This window comes from Haliaeetus albicilla, chromosome 8, assembly GCF_947461875.1.
Source record: "Haliaeetus albicilla chromosome 8, bHalAlb1.1, whole genome shotgun sequence".
NCBI classification, from domain to species: domain Eukaryota; kingdom Metazoa; phylum Chordata; class Aves; order Accipitriformes; family Accipitridae; genus Haliaeetus; species Haliaeetus albicilla.
This window is the reverse complement of record NC_091490.1, coordinates 24401752-24417742: the sequence shown is the minus strand read 5'-3', so window position 1 is coordinate 24417742 and position 15991 is coordinate 24401752. Positions and strand designations below refer to the sequence as shown.

The window sequence follows — 15991 nt, the reverse complement described above, 5'->3', positions numbered from 1 at the left end:
GTCAACACTTCAAGAGGGTGAAATTCACCAGTTTATCATGGGTGAGATTCTTCTCTTAACTGCTTGCAGTCAGGTTTGGCTTTGATTTACCTGAATAATTTTAGGTATCAATACCAACAGTAAAGAATGTCCCAGTAAGTGTCAATAATTAAACTGTTCAATAATAGAGAAAACCTTACAAGCTTTTTGAGGAAAATATAAAAAATGAACCCAATAATCTGATTTACTTTGTTACAGTAGAATGCATCATTCAGATTTAGATAGAGGGGCAGAAGATCTTGAATTAAGTACAGTATTAATAACCTATATATACCTCCATATACACTGCAACTGTTCAGAAAGTCCAGAAGACATTTGCATTGTGCCAGCCTGTTTTATCTATACAGCATCAAAAATGTAAGTGAGTAACCTAAAAAGGAAACCTAAATACTTTTTTAGTTCTTTCTGTACCTCAGTATGATCCAAGATCTATATCAAATCACTAGCAGTAAACTCAGTAACACAGTTCTTGACACCCCCCACCCCCAACTTCAGAGTTAAGTACTTGGAAAGAGTTTCACACCTTTATCTAGCCAGTTAAAATTAAAAAAAAAAAAATTCATTAAAGTCTATTTTCAGTCCCCAAGTCAGGGCCACAGATGCATCTGACACTTCTCAGGGCCAGAATCATCCCTAGAGTACAAACCTACATTTGCTCCTTGAAAGAACAGCGTGGGTCACAGTTTTTCTTTAACACACAAACATGGCAGAAGGAATGCCCAGCTTAAGCATAGTGACCCAGCATAATAGTTCATATGTAACAGCATCTGTCTCCAAGCAGATGATTCAGTGTCTCCTCAGCTTGAAGACATACATTTCCCAGGTGTTTTGAGTTGCTAATCAAAATATTAGCTGACTAAAATCCCATCTCTGTCCAATTTTATACATTTAGAGATTTTCAGAGTGACCAAGCCTCATACTGTCAGACATGAAAAACCACAGTTAATTTTCTACTGGAAAGAGTTTATATTACTTAGGAGTACAAAATTAAGCTTCTGTATAAATTGCATGACTATAGTCTTAGTTATGAGTTTGCTTTCTATTAGCTCTACTCAACTATTGACCAGGTTGCTAGTTTACCAGTCAGCTATTACCATTCTGAAATGCATTTCCATTGTAAAAAAAGTGCAAAAGCTTCTACTGCTACTTAGCTCCTCAGCTATGAAAACAAATGTTAAATTAATCAATTAAGGTGGAAAAATTAATAAGGCTGCTAGTAGATACAGTAGAAACACCATTAATTTCCCGACTGATCTATGATTCACAGACTTCAGAAAAGGACTACAGTTAGACTAACTACTTTATTTTTATAACAAACCATTATAATATACAGGCTCCACCCCACCTCAAGTTTTGGCAAGATGAAAAGATACCCAGGCAGAGAGAGAAAACAATGTTTTCTTAGAAGAGACAGCCTGTTCAACTGGAGAAGCAGCCAAGAAAGAAAAAATTGGCTGCATGTAATGACTATTCTAAAGAAGAAAGATCCTGGACTTTTTTTAATTAGACTTGTTGAGAGCTCTGACCTCAGAACACAGCACTGTAAAACTGGCAAGAATGTGGCAGAGGGGTAATTCACTATTTATTTCCCATATCAGCCAAAGCAAAGAGTGACTTACCTTTGAACTCTTGCCACATATGTGCATCTATTTTGCTTCATCTAACAGGCCTTTCTGAGAAGCACATTGTAAATGCTGAATGCAGCAAGCTGTGAAAAAGGTTAAGCATCATACCACAGTGATCCCAGCATTTTACTGGGCTACAACATTGCATCTCTGTAAAGAAACAGCAATCAGAGAAGCTATGCTTAAGACTCTGTGCTAAAAAAGCAAGGAAAGATACATTGTCTGTAACAACAGCAGAGACAATCCCAGTCCTGAATTGGACTGGGAGTTGGTTACCTGTAGAACTCTTTCCACTACAGCATGAAGCTCAGAGCTGGATTCTCAGTAGGGCACATTATTATGTGATACACTGCAGGCTGCCATACTTAAGTTGATAGTGTATGTGCCATACCAGCTTTTAACTAGCTTACCTTCTACACAGAAATCCAACTGAATGGAAAATAGAAGGTTCACTCTTCAATACACAGTATGAATGCATGCACCTAATTAAATATGTGGTATTTAAACCACATTTAGGAAATAACTTCTTGTTTATCACTTAGCCCAATCCAGCAAAATCTAAATCTAAATCTAAAAACTGCACCAGTGTTAAGACTGTGCATGATTTCATTCTAGGAGAGGAATGCTACAATTGAATAGTTTAGGTGAAGGCCTAATCCGGGAAGGCAAATCACAACAGGCTGCAAAAATGTAGTAGTATTTATGTTTACCAGAACTAGGGCATTAGATGCTAAGTATGACAGTTAGTCTACGTTACAGTGGACCTTTAAGAGCAAATCTAAAAAACATTGTTCGCTATTTCAATTTGGTGACAGTGAATTCAAACAAATCATTGTATCAGGAATATGTGCTTCATCAGTCATGTAAGAAATCCAATACTTTCTACAGCATCTCCCACTTTCAGGCATTGCCTACAAATGTCAATCACTGGAACAATTCAACTTCCTTGTGTTTCTACAGGGCCTGTGCAACAACCCCCCAATTAATTAAAAGTGGAAATTGACCACATTTGCACCTGAGATTTCAGAAGAGTTGGCACAAACCAGGATCAGACATATGTCACTAACAAGATACGCCTGACTGACTGAACGTGAGCAAGAAAGTTAGCCAAGACCCAAGTATGCTCTGATGACCTACCATCAGTAACATGGGGGTCTGCTCAAAGGCTACTTACAGCTTGCCAAGATAAACCACCTAATTTTTCAAATTTCGGGGCCTACACAAAAGTACTTCTGAGGAAGCCCTAGGTGGTACAAGAGGCGGTTGCTGGCTGTAGGAGGTAGGCTTGTGAGGGAGCCCCATGAACGCCCCCAAAGGAGGGGCTGGGACCGAGCCGGTGCTGGGGATGTGAGGCGGCTCCGCCAGCCAAGCGCCGTTCTGCATGCCGAAAACGGGTACTCCGCGATACCAGCCCCACGGAGCCCCCTGCCCTGCCGCGGCGTGCGGGGGCACCCGAGACCCGGCAAGGCCCGCCGAACGGCCACCCCGAGGGGACAGGCGCGCGCCTCTGCTCCCACCCGCCCCGCTCAGCCCGCCAGCTCGGCGGGCCTGGGGAGCAACGCGGCGCCCCCGCCGGCGTGTCGCGGCCCAAGCGTGGCAGGAGCCGGCGGTCCCCGCTCCCTCAGGGACCGCGCCCGCCCCGAGGGGCGAGAAGCCCCCAATCCCTGTACGCTAATGACGGGGCTGCCACTGGTCGGCAGGCAGAAGTTCCCGCGCCGTCACTGGAGTATGCTAAGGAGTGCCCATCCCATTGGCTCGCCTGCCCGCGGCGGCTCCAAACAACATTTGCATGGCGGTGGACAGCTCTTTGTTGTCAACCGCGGCGGGCGGCGGGCGGTGCGCGCGCGTTCGCGTTGGCGCCGGCTGGGTGGGCGCGCGCCGCCGAGGCCGCCCTACCGCCGCCTGCCTCCTCCTAGGGCGGGCCGCGCGGGCCCCCCCGCGGCGCGAGGCGGAACTTTCAACCCGCGGTCCGTCAACCGCCACTCGCGCCCCGGGGCGCGAGCCGGTGCCGCCACCCCCCTCCGCCGCCGGGAGACAGTCCTTCAGCCGCGCGCCGGCCGCCTTTGTGCGCGCGGCCCCCGCACGCGCCTGGGGGACGACCCGCTCCGCGCCGCTCCCCGCCCCCGGCCCCTCCTGCCTCGCTGGGCTTCCCCCCCCTCCTCCCCCGTTTTGGTGGGTGGAGGGCGGCTGTCCCTCCGCAGGGGAGCGGCGGCGGGCGTTCCCCTCTTCCGGGCGGGATGGCGGACCTGGACAGCGAGGTGCCCCCGCTGCCCCCGCGGTACCGGTTTCGGGACTTGCTGCTGGGCGAGCAGGGCTGGCAGAGCGACGACAGGTGAGCGCGCGGTCCGCGGGCGCGGGGGCCGCGGTGGCAACCCGAGAGGGAGCGGGGGGTGCTCCGCGGGCGGCGCCCCCCACCCCTCGGCCAGCCCGCCCGAGCGGGGGCGGCCCGGCGGCGCGGGCCCCGCGGAGGGTCGGGCTGGCGGCGGGGCGCGCTGCCCGCGCCGGCGCGGCCCTGCCACTGGCGGGTCGGCGCGCTGTGAAGGCACGCACCGCCCGCGGGAGGCCAGCCCCGCTGGAAAACTTTCTCGGGGAAGGGATGCGACGGCCGCCGAGGGGCCGCGGTGCCCCGCCCCGCCGCCGAGGGCGAGTCGCGGCCGGCGCCCCCCCCCCGGCAAGGCGCTGGGCACCCCGCCGCCTTCGGGGCACCACCGCCTGGGCAGAAGGGCAGTACCTTTCTCTTCTCTGCGGCCACGGTAGGAGGAAGAGTAGGACAGGTACGGTGCCGTCTCCGGACGGTGATTCGCACTGAGGAGAAACCCCAAAGAAAATACTCTTCTGCCGCTTGTCGAAAGGCTGCCTGCCAGGGTCACCGGATGTTTTTCTTGTCCAATATGCATGCTGCTTTACGTGCAGCTTCTTTTAATGCTAGGATCCTAGGCTTGGCTGTAACTACCATTAATTTATGCCTTTATGAATTATTTCAAGGACTGTCTGCATCTTTAATTACAGACCAATAGAAGAAAGTATTTGTTTGTCTCAAGTCAAATAATATCTTTGAAAGGAAACAAACCCCTTATATTCAGACAAACAAACCAGGAATGTGTGTTTAATTTCAAAATGCTAAATGAACAGTATCCTTGAGCACCAACAGCATCATGCCACTCTGTTTGACCATACAGCCTGGTGTGTACAATAGGCTATTACATGATCCCGTCTTGTGGAATTATGTGTGAGATCCACTTTGTAGTAACAAATTTGTTGTGGTCAAATGACAGAAAAGCAAAATTGTCTGGCAATGTATAGTGGCATATTGGATCGATTTTAATTCAATATATTTACATTGTCAGAATGAGTCTTTCACTTGGTAGTCAGGAACTTTGATTTTAATGCTGGTCTACATCGTTTAGATTTTAGCTACTTTCCTAAAGAAAGATGGATTCTCATTGATTGGTAATCACAAGATCATGCAGATACGTAACTAATTATTACCTTTGTTTAGGAGAATATGCTATACATTGAAGCAACTAAACAAATGATGTTTATTCAGACAGTTATGAAATGGTGAATGACATTTAAGATAGTCACAAAAAATGAATGCTGTTGGTTGGAAATGACAGCATTGTAACTACGTAATGGAGAGTTAAAGCGTATGCTTATCAAGGCATGGTTTTGTAGTTTAAAAAATAATTAAACCGTACATATATTCTGCATTCATAACTTCTGATTGCAGTATTCTTTGAGGTTTTAGAAAATTTAGATCTTGGCATCTTATACCTACATTTTATTTTCTACTGGAATAGGAAGGAAACCCAGGACCTTTCTTATTTTATCAATTTTGTTTATTTAGCTAGGGTTTTGATGGCTAAAATAAACAAAATATTCTCTATATACCTTTTTGGACCACTCTGTGGCTTAACACTTTTTCTAGCTCTAGTTTAAACTTCTGTCAAGCATTTTCCTGACACCAGTTGTTTGACTTGAACTTTATGAAGTTACCTTCGACGGAAGCAGCATGATCTGGTCCCAAATAGGAAATAGTGTACAAGCAACTGCCTAAACCATAACATCCATTTAGTTATAGAAATGTCTATTGCAAGTCTATGTGCACTTAACAAAATGAAAGTAAGTAATCCTTAAAAAACATTGATAGCAGAATTATAGTGTAACAGTATTATAGAGCATGGTTATTATTGGAAAACTGTAGCAAGGGACTAGTGGAAAACGAATAGTTTTAATTATTTTATTAATACTCATACAAGCATTACAAGAAAGATCTCTAGCACATCTGAAATATAAAATACAAACCCAGGACTAAAAATAGCTAGTGGAAATGGCTTTCTAGATCTTCAGGTATTGTCCTGTGCTGAGGCTGGATGCAGCTGCACTGTGGCAGGAAGGCTGTGCAGTTGTTTCACTGCAATGCAATCAGGATCGTGCTTTACATGGGGCTGTGAGAGCAGTGCTCTCTCCTCCAGCTCTGCAAGTTACCATAGCAGTCTCTTTTGGTACTAGCTTTCCAGTAACTGAAAAAAGTCCATTCTTAAAAAATCTTGTCTGTTGTCTTTTTTTTTGTCCACCTTACAATATGGTCCTGTCTGGATTCTTGGTTTTTTTTTTGTACTGGAGGATATCACTTTTAATATTGAAATATTAATCCAATCCCATGTTGCTGGTATTTTGCTACTATCCATTATAGAAAAAAGCATACATCTTCTGCATAGAAATATTGTCAAATGGAATATTTAGAATATTAGGCATACTTTCAGGAAATACTTAATGAGAAAGACTGCAGACCTGTGGGAACCCTGTGATCAGATGCTTATTGGCTAGTAATGATTAGTGTTACACAAGTATATCTTATTTTTAATTGTTTGCTTTTTTGTCTTTCGTTTGCATCCTTATATAAGTGGTTGAAGTTTGTTTTTGGTGAAACGCGTCTTTTGTATTCTATTCTAATTACTGTGTAATATAGATATTGCCTAAGGTGTTGTTTGTAACCCGTTCAGTTGAATGGACATTAGCTATGAATGGAATAGGTGAACACTAAAATACAGTTGAAGTAGCCTTATAGTATGGCTACACAATGGCAAGTGATCAAGATAGTTCATTTTAGGAGGTTATTGGCCCTTGGCCGAGATGCTGGAAACAGTTTTCTGCGTATTTCCAGTTCACTGCAACTTCTTAATTCCACTTGCTTTCAACACTGCCAGTCTGACTTATATCAAGGGTTTTCTGTCTGTGTGGTTTGTGAACTTCAGGTCTGTTACCAGCTAAACTCTTTGTCTTCTTAGTTCCATTCCCTTTTTGATCTTGCCAGTCTGTTCATCCTTGAGGTCTCTCTTTTCTCCTTCCATTCTGCCCTTTCTGGAATTATGCTCACTTTTTGCTGGCTGGGAGGCATATGTTCCATCTCCGTGTTTTCATATGCTTGTTGATTCTTCAAAGTGGAGAGGAGATGGAATTATTCCTCTCATCTGCCACAAACCACCCAGGATTCTGCATCACCAAATCACAGTTTCGATAGCACAGTTTGCCAGTAAATCATATGGTAGTACTTAATAATAAATATGATGGAAATGATACAGACCTCTCCTCTTTTTTGCTGAAACATGTATTTCTGACATAAGCATAGTACGCAGTTTTGAAGCCTTACTGGTTATGTTTCTTTAGGAGGAGAGTTTGATCAGCTGTTTCTTTTAAATGATCATGTTCATGTATAAAGTGCACACATGCTAAAATGCTTAGCTGAATGTAATATGACTCTGATTCAGGAATTTTATTCTTAGATCTGTACCTGTTTGGAGACAGATTTATAATCTTCATTTTTTCTCAAGGACTTCTCCTATGGTGGACCTTCACTCAGGCATCTTTTCTTATTTTGGTATCTAGCTCATGGTCCATTTCTTACCTATACTTCTCCAACACAGTAATATCCATCTTGCTGCTTTTGCATTTCTTGCTCAGAAAAATAATTCTACTTGCGTAGCTTAGATTCCTAACCAACCTTGCAGTTGGCTTCAGTAACAGATGGGTTCTGGGCTGTCATATTGCACAAACCGCCAAATTGGATTGTATATTATTTTTCATAAAAGAAGTTGCTGTGTGCAGAAGAACATGGTGAATCTTTGGCAAATGCATTTGTTCAGTAAATAAACTATTCTGAATAATTTATTAACATTATTGAATTTGCTGAGTGATTTTTCCTGAAAAAAATTAGATGTTAAAACCAGTTTTGGTTTTTGAAGGGCTAGATTTTCAAAGGATCTGCTTCCCTTTGAAAACTGTGGAAATAAACCTTGATGCTTACAGTACACACATTTTACATGGAATAGTTAAATATTAATTTACTCAGATAACTCTGAGTAAAAACTCAGCTGTTTTCCTGTCACTGTATAAAATATTTAAATATTGCCTGGATCAATCTGAAAAGCTTCCGCAGGACAGCATGTAAAAGATGAGCCCAGTAGCTAGAGCACGTGTGTGCGTCAAGTGGGCAATTTCTGTGGCGGGTAGGGTCCTGTACTGGGTTTCTTCTGGCCATGTAAATATCCCAGTCACTGGGCTGAGGGTAAAGAGAAGATTGAGTCATTGACTTTTTCACTAATTTTGTAAGTATCACTAATATCCCTTTGTGAATCTCACATTTTGCTTTCATTATTGAAAGTATCTGAAACTGAAATAAACTTTTGATTTTCTGGATATTCTTGAGATGTTTCTTGACCATCATAATGGAATTTGTCTTTTACTCTGGCTGTTGGGGAAGGGAGCAGAAATAAAGGGGGGACTCAGTGATTAACACAACAAGTTACTCACCTGTTAATTCAGTGAGGTTTCACTGAATCATGATTGTAACAGTAAATCATGTAATAAAACATTTCATAAACCTACTGATCATCAGTGCTTAGTCTTACCAGCTGTGTTGAAGAGCAGCACAAATAAAAGAAAATACCCTACCTAGTGAAGACCTGACTTGTTCAAAGCTGGTAAATAATTTGCTTCAGAGGAGGGAAGAAAAGAGGATATTTATTTTGGGTTCCCATTTAACCTTTGGAAAGATACAACGAAGAGGTTATTAACAAAAAAAATGTTTTCTTCTGTACATACATAGTTAGCATGTACTTCAAAGTAGCCAAACCATAGGATGCTAGAGATGTAAAGAAAGAATTCCAAGTTAAAAATAAAAAAGCATTTACATTCTGTCAATATCACTGCTTTTTTAGTAAGGTCAGTCATACAAATTAAGTGCTTGAGTATCTTGCAGAGCACAATTTACCTCACATTTCTTAAACTATTTATGTACAGACGCCTAGTCTGTTCTTTAGAAGCTTATAAAGATCCAAAAGCTGCATTTATTTTAGTAAATTCAAGCAAGCCAGGAATGTTTCCTGCCATTGAAGCATGGCGGCTTATTCTCGTAAATTGTTCAGATTCTCCTTTGCATGCTTTGGTCGTAGCCAGCTAGCCAAAACTGTCTTGAACAGTGCAGTGCCTAGGAATGATTTGGCAGTTTGAGTGTCCAGGGAAACACTCTGAGCAGACAAGTTGTATATAGTCACCCAATTTGGGAAGCTCAAAAGTTTTCTGATACATATGTAGGCTGTTTTGTGCCATTTAATATCAGTGCCTGGGAGTGTGCCTGGGCAAGTTTAACTTACTTAAAAGATGTACCCGGAGAGGGTCAAAGTAATTTTATTGTGAAGGTAACCTCTCCGCTTTAACATTACATGCTGCTTCTCCCATTTGTGCTGATAGTTCCTCTCTTTCTGGTCTCCTGTATTTCCTGCACAGTCACATGTTCAGATTATGGATATGTGGTGGACTGTGTTGTAGAGAGATACATTTATAAAGCACAAATCTGCTTGTGCTTGGTGCTTTCCTTCCTGAAATAGGCAGTATAGACCTTATACATGGGCAATAAGTGTGTTTTGTCCCAGAGTCCTTAAAAAAGGAAAGAAAAAATAATTGCTTTTAAAGAACTTCAATTTATTGGAATAATTCTTTCCCCACAACATTTTAGAGAAAGAAAAAGAAACATATGGATGTTTTTAAAGTATGCAGAGTGAGATTCATTTTAGTGACTTCATAAAAATGTATATAGTATTTTTTTTTTTTATACCTTTTACACTTTAAGTCCCTTTGGGTTTAGGTAAGATTAAGCAGTATGTTGGGCTTTCTTTGGAGCTTGCACACCAAGGTATATTTTATCAATGCTGAGTATTTCTAGCAATACTAATTAAGACACTATGCAGTACACATTCCAGTGTTGAATTGCTGAATTAATGCACTCTGTCATATGAACAAATCATTCAACAATCATAAATTTCTATTTTATACTACTATTTCATTCTACTGCCTGTTGAAGTTTAGCATTGTATACAGAGCTAGTATGTTCTAGGAAAATCACTATTACTGTGCCACTTCAAAATCACATACAACAAATGGAATGTAAAGAGCAAAAAATGAAAATAGAAACCCAATATATTTTCTAACCCCCACCTTCAAAGCATCAGATTTCATAACTCTTCTATATGCTGTTGCAATAAGTGTTTACAATTTCATAGTCATGGAACAAAAATTTACATTTTCCAATTCTGTAATTTTTTCCTTTTCTCTATATAGGTAATGAGAATATTAACTGGTACTGGAAATATATTTCAAATCCTGCTCCTGTATTGAGATGAAAATTTGAGTCATTTTGCTACACTATATACTTTAATGATGAAACTATAGAGCTAAATTTTACCTTTGTGCAAGAACTGTTCTTACATTGGATACTTAAAGGATTACATTAAAATCAGCTTTCCCTTCTGATGTGCTTACTGCATAAATGAACATTGCCACCTATCTGGAAAGGAAAGGAGAGTCAGATAATACAGAACACCTCCACACATCACTTGGACAATTGTATACTGCTGGCTGTCATGTTGACTGGTGACTTTCAAGGAACAGCTCCTTGCTCTAACAGTCATTTGTCACAGTGTGAATTAGTGAGTAAAGCCTTCCCTTTGCCTTTCCTTTTGGGAATCACCTGAGATTGTTAAACTAAAAGGGGATAACACCCCGCCCCCCCCCATTTCTGAATCAAGTGATTTAAAATATACGAGTCTAGATTCAACTTGCACAAAAATTCTATTATAATTCCCTCAAAAGCAAATTCTATTATGGTTTCTTCAAAATAATCCTCCTCTTCCCTTCAAGAAATACTTCAGTCAATTTGGCCTCCTCATTTTAGAAAACATATTAACTTTTATGAGTTCTTCCATTTAACAGAGGCTACAAAATAAAAGGACTTAAGCAAATATTGTTAAATTTATCTTGATTGGTCCATGTAAGTAAATTTTCAAAATAAAGTGATTTAGAAGGCTAAATTCTATTTTAAAAGCTTGATCTTGATTGAAACTGCTCAAGATCTTAATGGGCTAACTGACTAAGAGAGCAAGTGTTTTCATAGCTGCAGTGAGACTCTGCACAGTAGTAGTTGGAAAGTTTGAGCTGCACTAAACCCTGAAAAAAATTGCTCCGTGAGAGCAAGGCCAAGCCTTGGCCAAGCCCTTTCTCACTATGCAAAACCACCTAAATTAAAAAAGGATTAAAGAAAAATATTAACATTGGTAAAACCACTGCATCAGCCACACCAAGAGGTCTGAGTTTACACTTTTGTGGCAGGTTTAGGAGTACAGTCCCATGTAAGTAAACTGTTAGTTAATGTATCTCTGTACTCACCTTCCTTCTAAATTTATTTTAGGATTGGCTCCCTATTATAGCTAAAAGAGGGAATCAGTTTACTTGTGTGGAAGTAAGAGGAAGTAATGCTTTGTAGAAGGCAGTTCTGTCAGCCTCATGTTAATTTCTGTTTTAGCATCATTCTTGCAACAATGGAATCAAGAATGCATTGTTTCTATATTTCACTTAAACTAGCACACACTGGAACTGGGGGAAGGACGTGCAAAGAGAAGAGGAACGCTTTGGTGCTGTTAAAACTGTATCTGTCCAAGGAAGACTTTGGTAGTATGCCCCAGCAAAAGTTTTCTAGTGCAGAAAAGGTTTAAGTGTCTCAGCTTAAAAACTCCTACAGATCAAGTAGTCTTGCTCCTCTGGGACGACATGATGCACAGCTTGTAAACGTGCTTGGTACTTTAGTCATTACATAATTATACCCTTATTACTCTAAAGCTCTTATTTTTCCATCTAGAACTTGATACTACTTTACATCTGGCAGACACTGTAATACTCCATGGGGAACTGAAGCAGTTCTTTCCCAAATGGTTTCTCTCTTAATTTTATGATTATTATTTTATCACAGCCAATTATTATGATTCTTTATTTTATAACAGTAAACTGCTGCACTATGCATTACTCTCTGAATGACTCTTCTATAACAAATGGTAACATTAATTCATTTTGTCTCCCTTTTATCCTGTAACAAAGAAATAAATCACTTGGAGCATCAGAAATGTCTGAAGCTTTAATACATGTTTATTGTAAAATAAATCTGCCAAACATTTCAGTGCTACACATTCAGTTTCTAGACTTAACAATTAAAGGCGATCTTTTGTACTGAATTCTGATATGTACAGTATGCCCAAGTACTTGTACTAATCCACTAAATGCTTTAAAAGTGGATTCTTCATAATTTTTCAAGTAAATGAGCAAGTTAAGTCCTTTCTGGAGGCCTGCACACCATGGTCCCATAATCTCTCTGTCCTTGGAGAGAATGCCATTCAGAAACCGTCAATGTTCTGCAGCACAGAAGATTTGGTACAGAATGCCTTAAAACAGCTGTTAAAGCTTTCAGCCTCCCCCATGCAATCATCTGCTAATTATGTTAGCAGTCAACTTCCTGGTGGGAAGTAGCAGTAAAACAGAAACAGTCATTAAGAGACAAAAACCAGTGTTTATACTCACAGATAAAAACAGAGATATTATTATTTACTCAGAAGTATCTTTTGAGGGACAAATCCTGTCTCCACTTACAGAGAGATCTGTTAGGCAGTGCTGTAGTTTTGTGGTGGAAAGCAGGTTGCTGAGTCTGACATCGTCGTGCTTGACTTGTCAGTAGCAAGCTATGGTAGGTAGATGGGGAAGGCAGGCATTAGGTTAAGATCAGTGCAAGTTATCTACTGGGTTAGCAAAAAGAAGAAAACTTTGCCCACCCCTCTGCCTCGGTCTTACAAGTCTCCTGGTAGCTTTAGCCATTAATAACTGCATATCTAACAGCACAAGATTCATATGCCTGGCGGGCGCAATTCCATGATTTGAGCAACAGTCCTCATTATGGATTAGCTCTGCCAGGAAAGTCCGGCCCTGCCTCCTAGATTCTATACCCTGAGTCAAACCACTTCGGCTTTTTGCAAAGAAAAGAGTTTGCCCTTTAGCTTTTTATGACGTTAAAGTTAATAGCATTTACCATATGTCAAGTAGCTTTAAGTTAGAGAGCTCCTTCAAACTATAGTGATTGTTAAAATATTTAATAAGGAGTAAACACTATAAAATAGCCTTACTCTTTTATTGTTCTAAACAGCCAAAAATGTTCTAGAGGTTTTATGTTTTTCTCACTTTGTTTTCTCTTCCCCTTGTGACTAGAGAAAGCTGCAGCACAGATAAAAGCAGTGTTACCAAACCAAATCTGAAACAAATACAGTTGGGAAAAACAACAAGCTGAGTTGTAAATGGAAAACTGTGGTTATATTTGTTCCTTGTGTGACAGCACCTGTTAATACACAACATTGCCTGACTCTGGAAGGGGATTTAGTTTCCCATCTTCACACCAAGTTCAAAAGAAGCTAAGGGCAATTATCACTATTGCCCTGTAATTCTCACCATCAAGCATAGACAGCCATAACAGAGATGGCCTAGAGGCTAACCTCTATATTTAGCTGAATGTAGCCTTTTGAAAAGTGAGCAAGCTATGTTTTCACTCTGTACAACAATCTGGCATTTGATCACTTGTTCAAAGGGGTTTCATCAGTTAAACAAGTAACTTTTCAAAAGGCATTTTTGTACATATTGTCCAGTTTGTAATTACTGTTTTGTTCTCTCGGTAGTCATTCAAAAAAGATAATACAAACACAAAAAGGGGAACAAAATATTCTGTAATGTGCAGATGTTGGTTAGTCAACCAGGTTTTATAAAGATTATCAAAATCCAAGTAGATTTTTCACCCACCTAAGAGTATCATAAAAGTGAAGCTTCTTTCACAAGAGTAGTTCCAGATATCATGTATCTCATTGACACTGAGGAATTAATTTACAAACTGTATTCAAACAGTGACCCACATGATCATTTATGTTTGTACTGAGACTGACCACAGATTGCATGAAAATTACAATTTAGCTAGAATGATACAAGCAACATTCAAAATGCACTGAATTAATTTTAAAGGCTTGGTTAGTTTTTGGTTCCCATTTTTCCTCTAATTTGGCAGTTCACAGATCACAGTCTGAGTCCAGGAAAAAACAACAAAGTTAAATTTGTGCTGACATTATGAATCCATTTAATACAATTAATTGTGGCAGTCACTGTTTGTGGCTAGCTCAACTGGTCATTCAGAATGGTCAGATTTTAGTGTGATGTTGGCAGAGTATTGCAGAGGGTGAGAAGAACAAGGCTGGCTACTAAAAATGTTTCAGAGTGTAGAGGGAAGTATCTCTGAGGGTGTTTAGGAGGAAGGGAACTTTCGTGAGCCTCTAATAGGCAGTCTTCTGACATATACCATGGGCTAGTCCGAGACTGTTGTGGAAGACCTCAGGTTTTGCTCTTAATTTCAGACGAAAATGAGCTGTTAGAAGATGACCATTATCAAAATTATGAGGTGCATGTCTTCTTCCAAGGCAGAGATGACTGGGAATGTAGAGTTGTCTAGCAACCTGCTGCTACTTGACTTCAGGCTAAGGTGAACCGAGCATTTAGAAACTGCTTTCCTTTCTAAGGAGTGCTGCTTTACAGTGATAGAAATGGTCATATGGAGAGAAGGAAGAGCAGGAAGTACTACTGTGCCTTCTTGTATTGCCCTAGACATTTGACTGGTTGTCAGATGTTCTAATATACAGCCAGTCCAGTCCAGTTCATAAACACAGATCTCTCCGCATTGTATCCATACATTCCACCTGATCAGCATTAAGATCTATATAAGACTTCAAAACAACATGGCAGAACAATACCTGTCCTGACCCACCTCACCAATACAGTTAGCTAAAGAGATCTTAAATAATTTGACTCTCACAAAGCCAGCAAACTCTGAAATTGCTGCATTAATTTGGGAAGTCACATTTAAGGGAAAAAACCAAGTATTTACATTGAACAGGCCAATTTTCTGAAGGCACCTGCTAAATGATTTTCTAAAGACACACAAGGCACATTATGAAAGTTTGAAATTATTATTTTGAAAAATTGAATACTGGGCATACTATTCTACCAGCCATACTACTGATGAGCAGCATTTTACTTCACAGGGTACTGAGATGTTAAGTGCTATTTAGCATGAACAAAGATGACAGAATGAAACTTTTAAAATATTGTGAAAATGGATATTTTAAATTTTTCTTAATCTAATGAAAAGACAATTAAAACCATGCCTTATGATTAATCAGGAAGTGTAATAGCTCACTCTGAGTAAAGAGACTGAGATTTATATGAAGTCAGTAATTATATGAACACTGTTAGCTGTGGAGAGAACAGTATCAGACAGGTGACATTTTAGAGATAACAATGACTTCTAAAATACTTGTTCTATTATGTGTTCAAAGTTCTTGAATCATTGTCACTCCTTAATTAGACATTTACAATTTTTATTAAAATTTTGTAATTTTTTATGTAAAACAATAATCATATACTATGGTTGTACTGTGCAACAAGCTGTGTTTGAAAGGAAGAAAGCAATTCCACACCGTTAGATCTATTACAGTTTATACATATGTTAAACTGCAAGTATTACTTCAGACATCTTACGTATTTTATCCTCCACCTGGATGATGACATTGGAGCCAAAGCACCTTTAAGTACTACAGAATGAAGATAGATATGTATCAGTGCACAATTCTTTTAGGAATCGTCAGCAGGAAATGTCATCAGCACTATTCTCTTGTTGATTTGGTAGACTAAATGGAGTCTCTGATAATCTTTCCTCTGTGGGAAATGTCAGGCTAGACAACTACCATCAGTATTGGCCTTTTGTTTTATGACTTTTTCTGAGTCTTTGCCTGAATACTCCTCCTCTTTGTATTTATCTGTTAAATACTCACCTTTGTCCTTTGTGTAACTGTTAAACACATGATCGTATACAGCTCCCATAATTTCAGGGAAATTGTGATAATATCAGATTCAGCTCT

The 15991-nt window shown here is 40.4% G+C and overlaps 1 protein-coding gene across 2 annotated transcripts in view; it reads left to right on the top strand.

The window, feature by feature from the left end:
• Positions 1-3773: 3773 nt before the first annotated feature.
• KCNT2 (potassium sodium-activated channel subfamily T member 2) overlaps positions 3774-15991 on the top strand; it is a 158110-nt gene continuing 145892 nt past the window's right edge. For both annotated transcript variants that reach the window (XM_069789353.1, XM_069789352.1), the window contains exon 1: positions 3774-3996. In XM_069789353.1, coding sequence (XP_069645454.1) covers positions 3902-3996 — 95 coding nt within the window. In that variant the 5' untranslated portion in view covers positions 3774-3901. The remainder of the gene's footprint in view (positions 3997-15991) is intronic.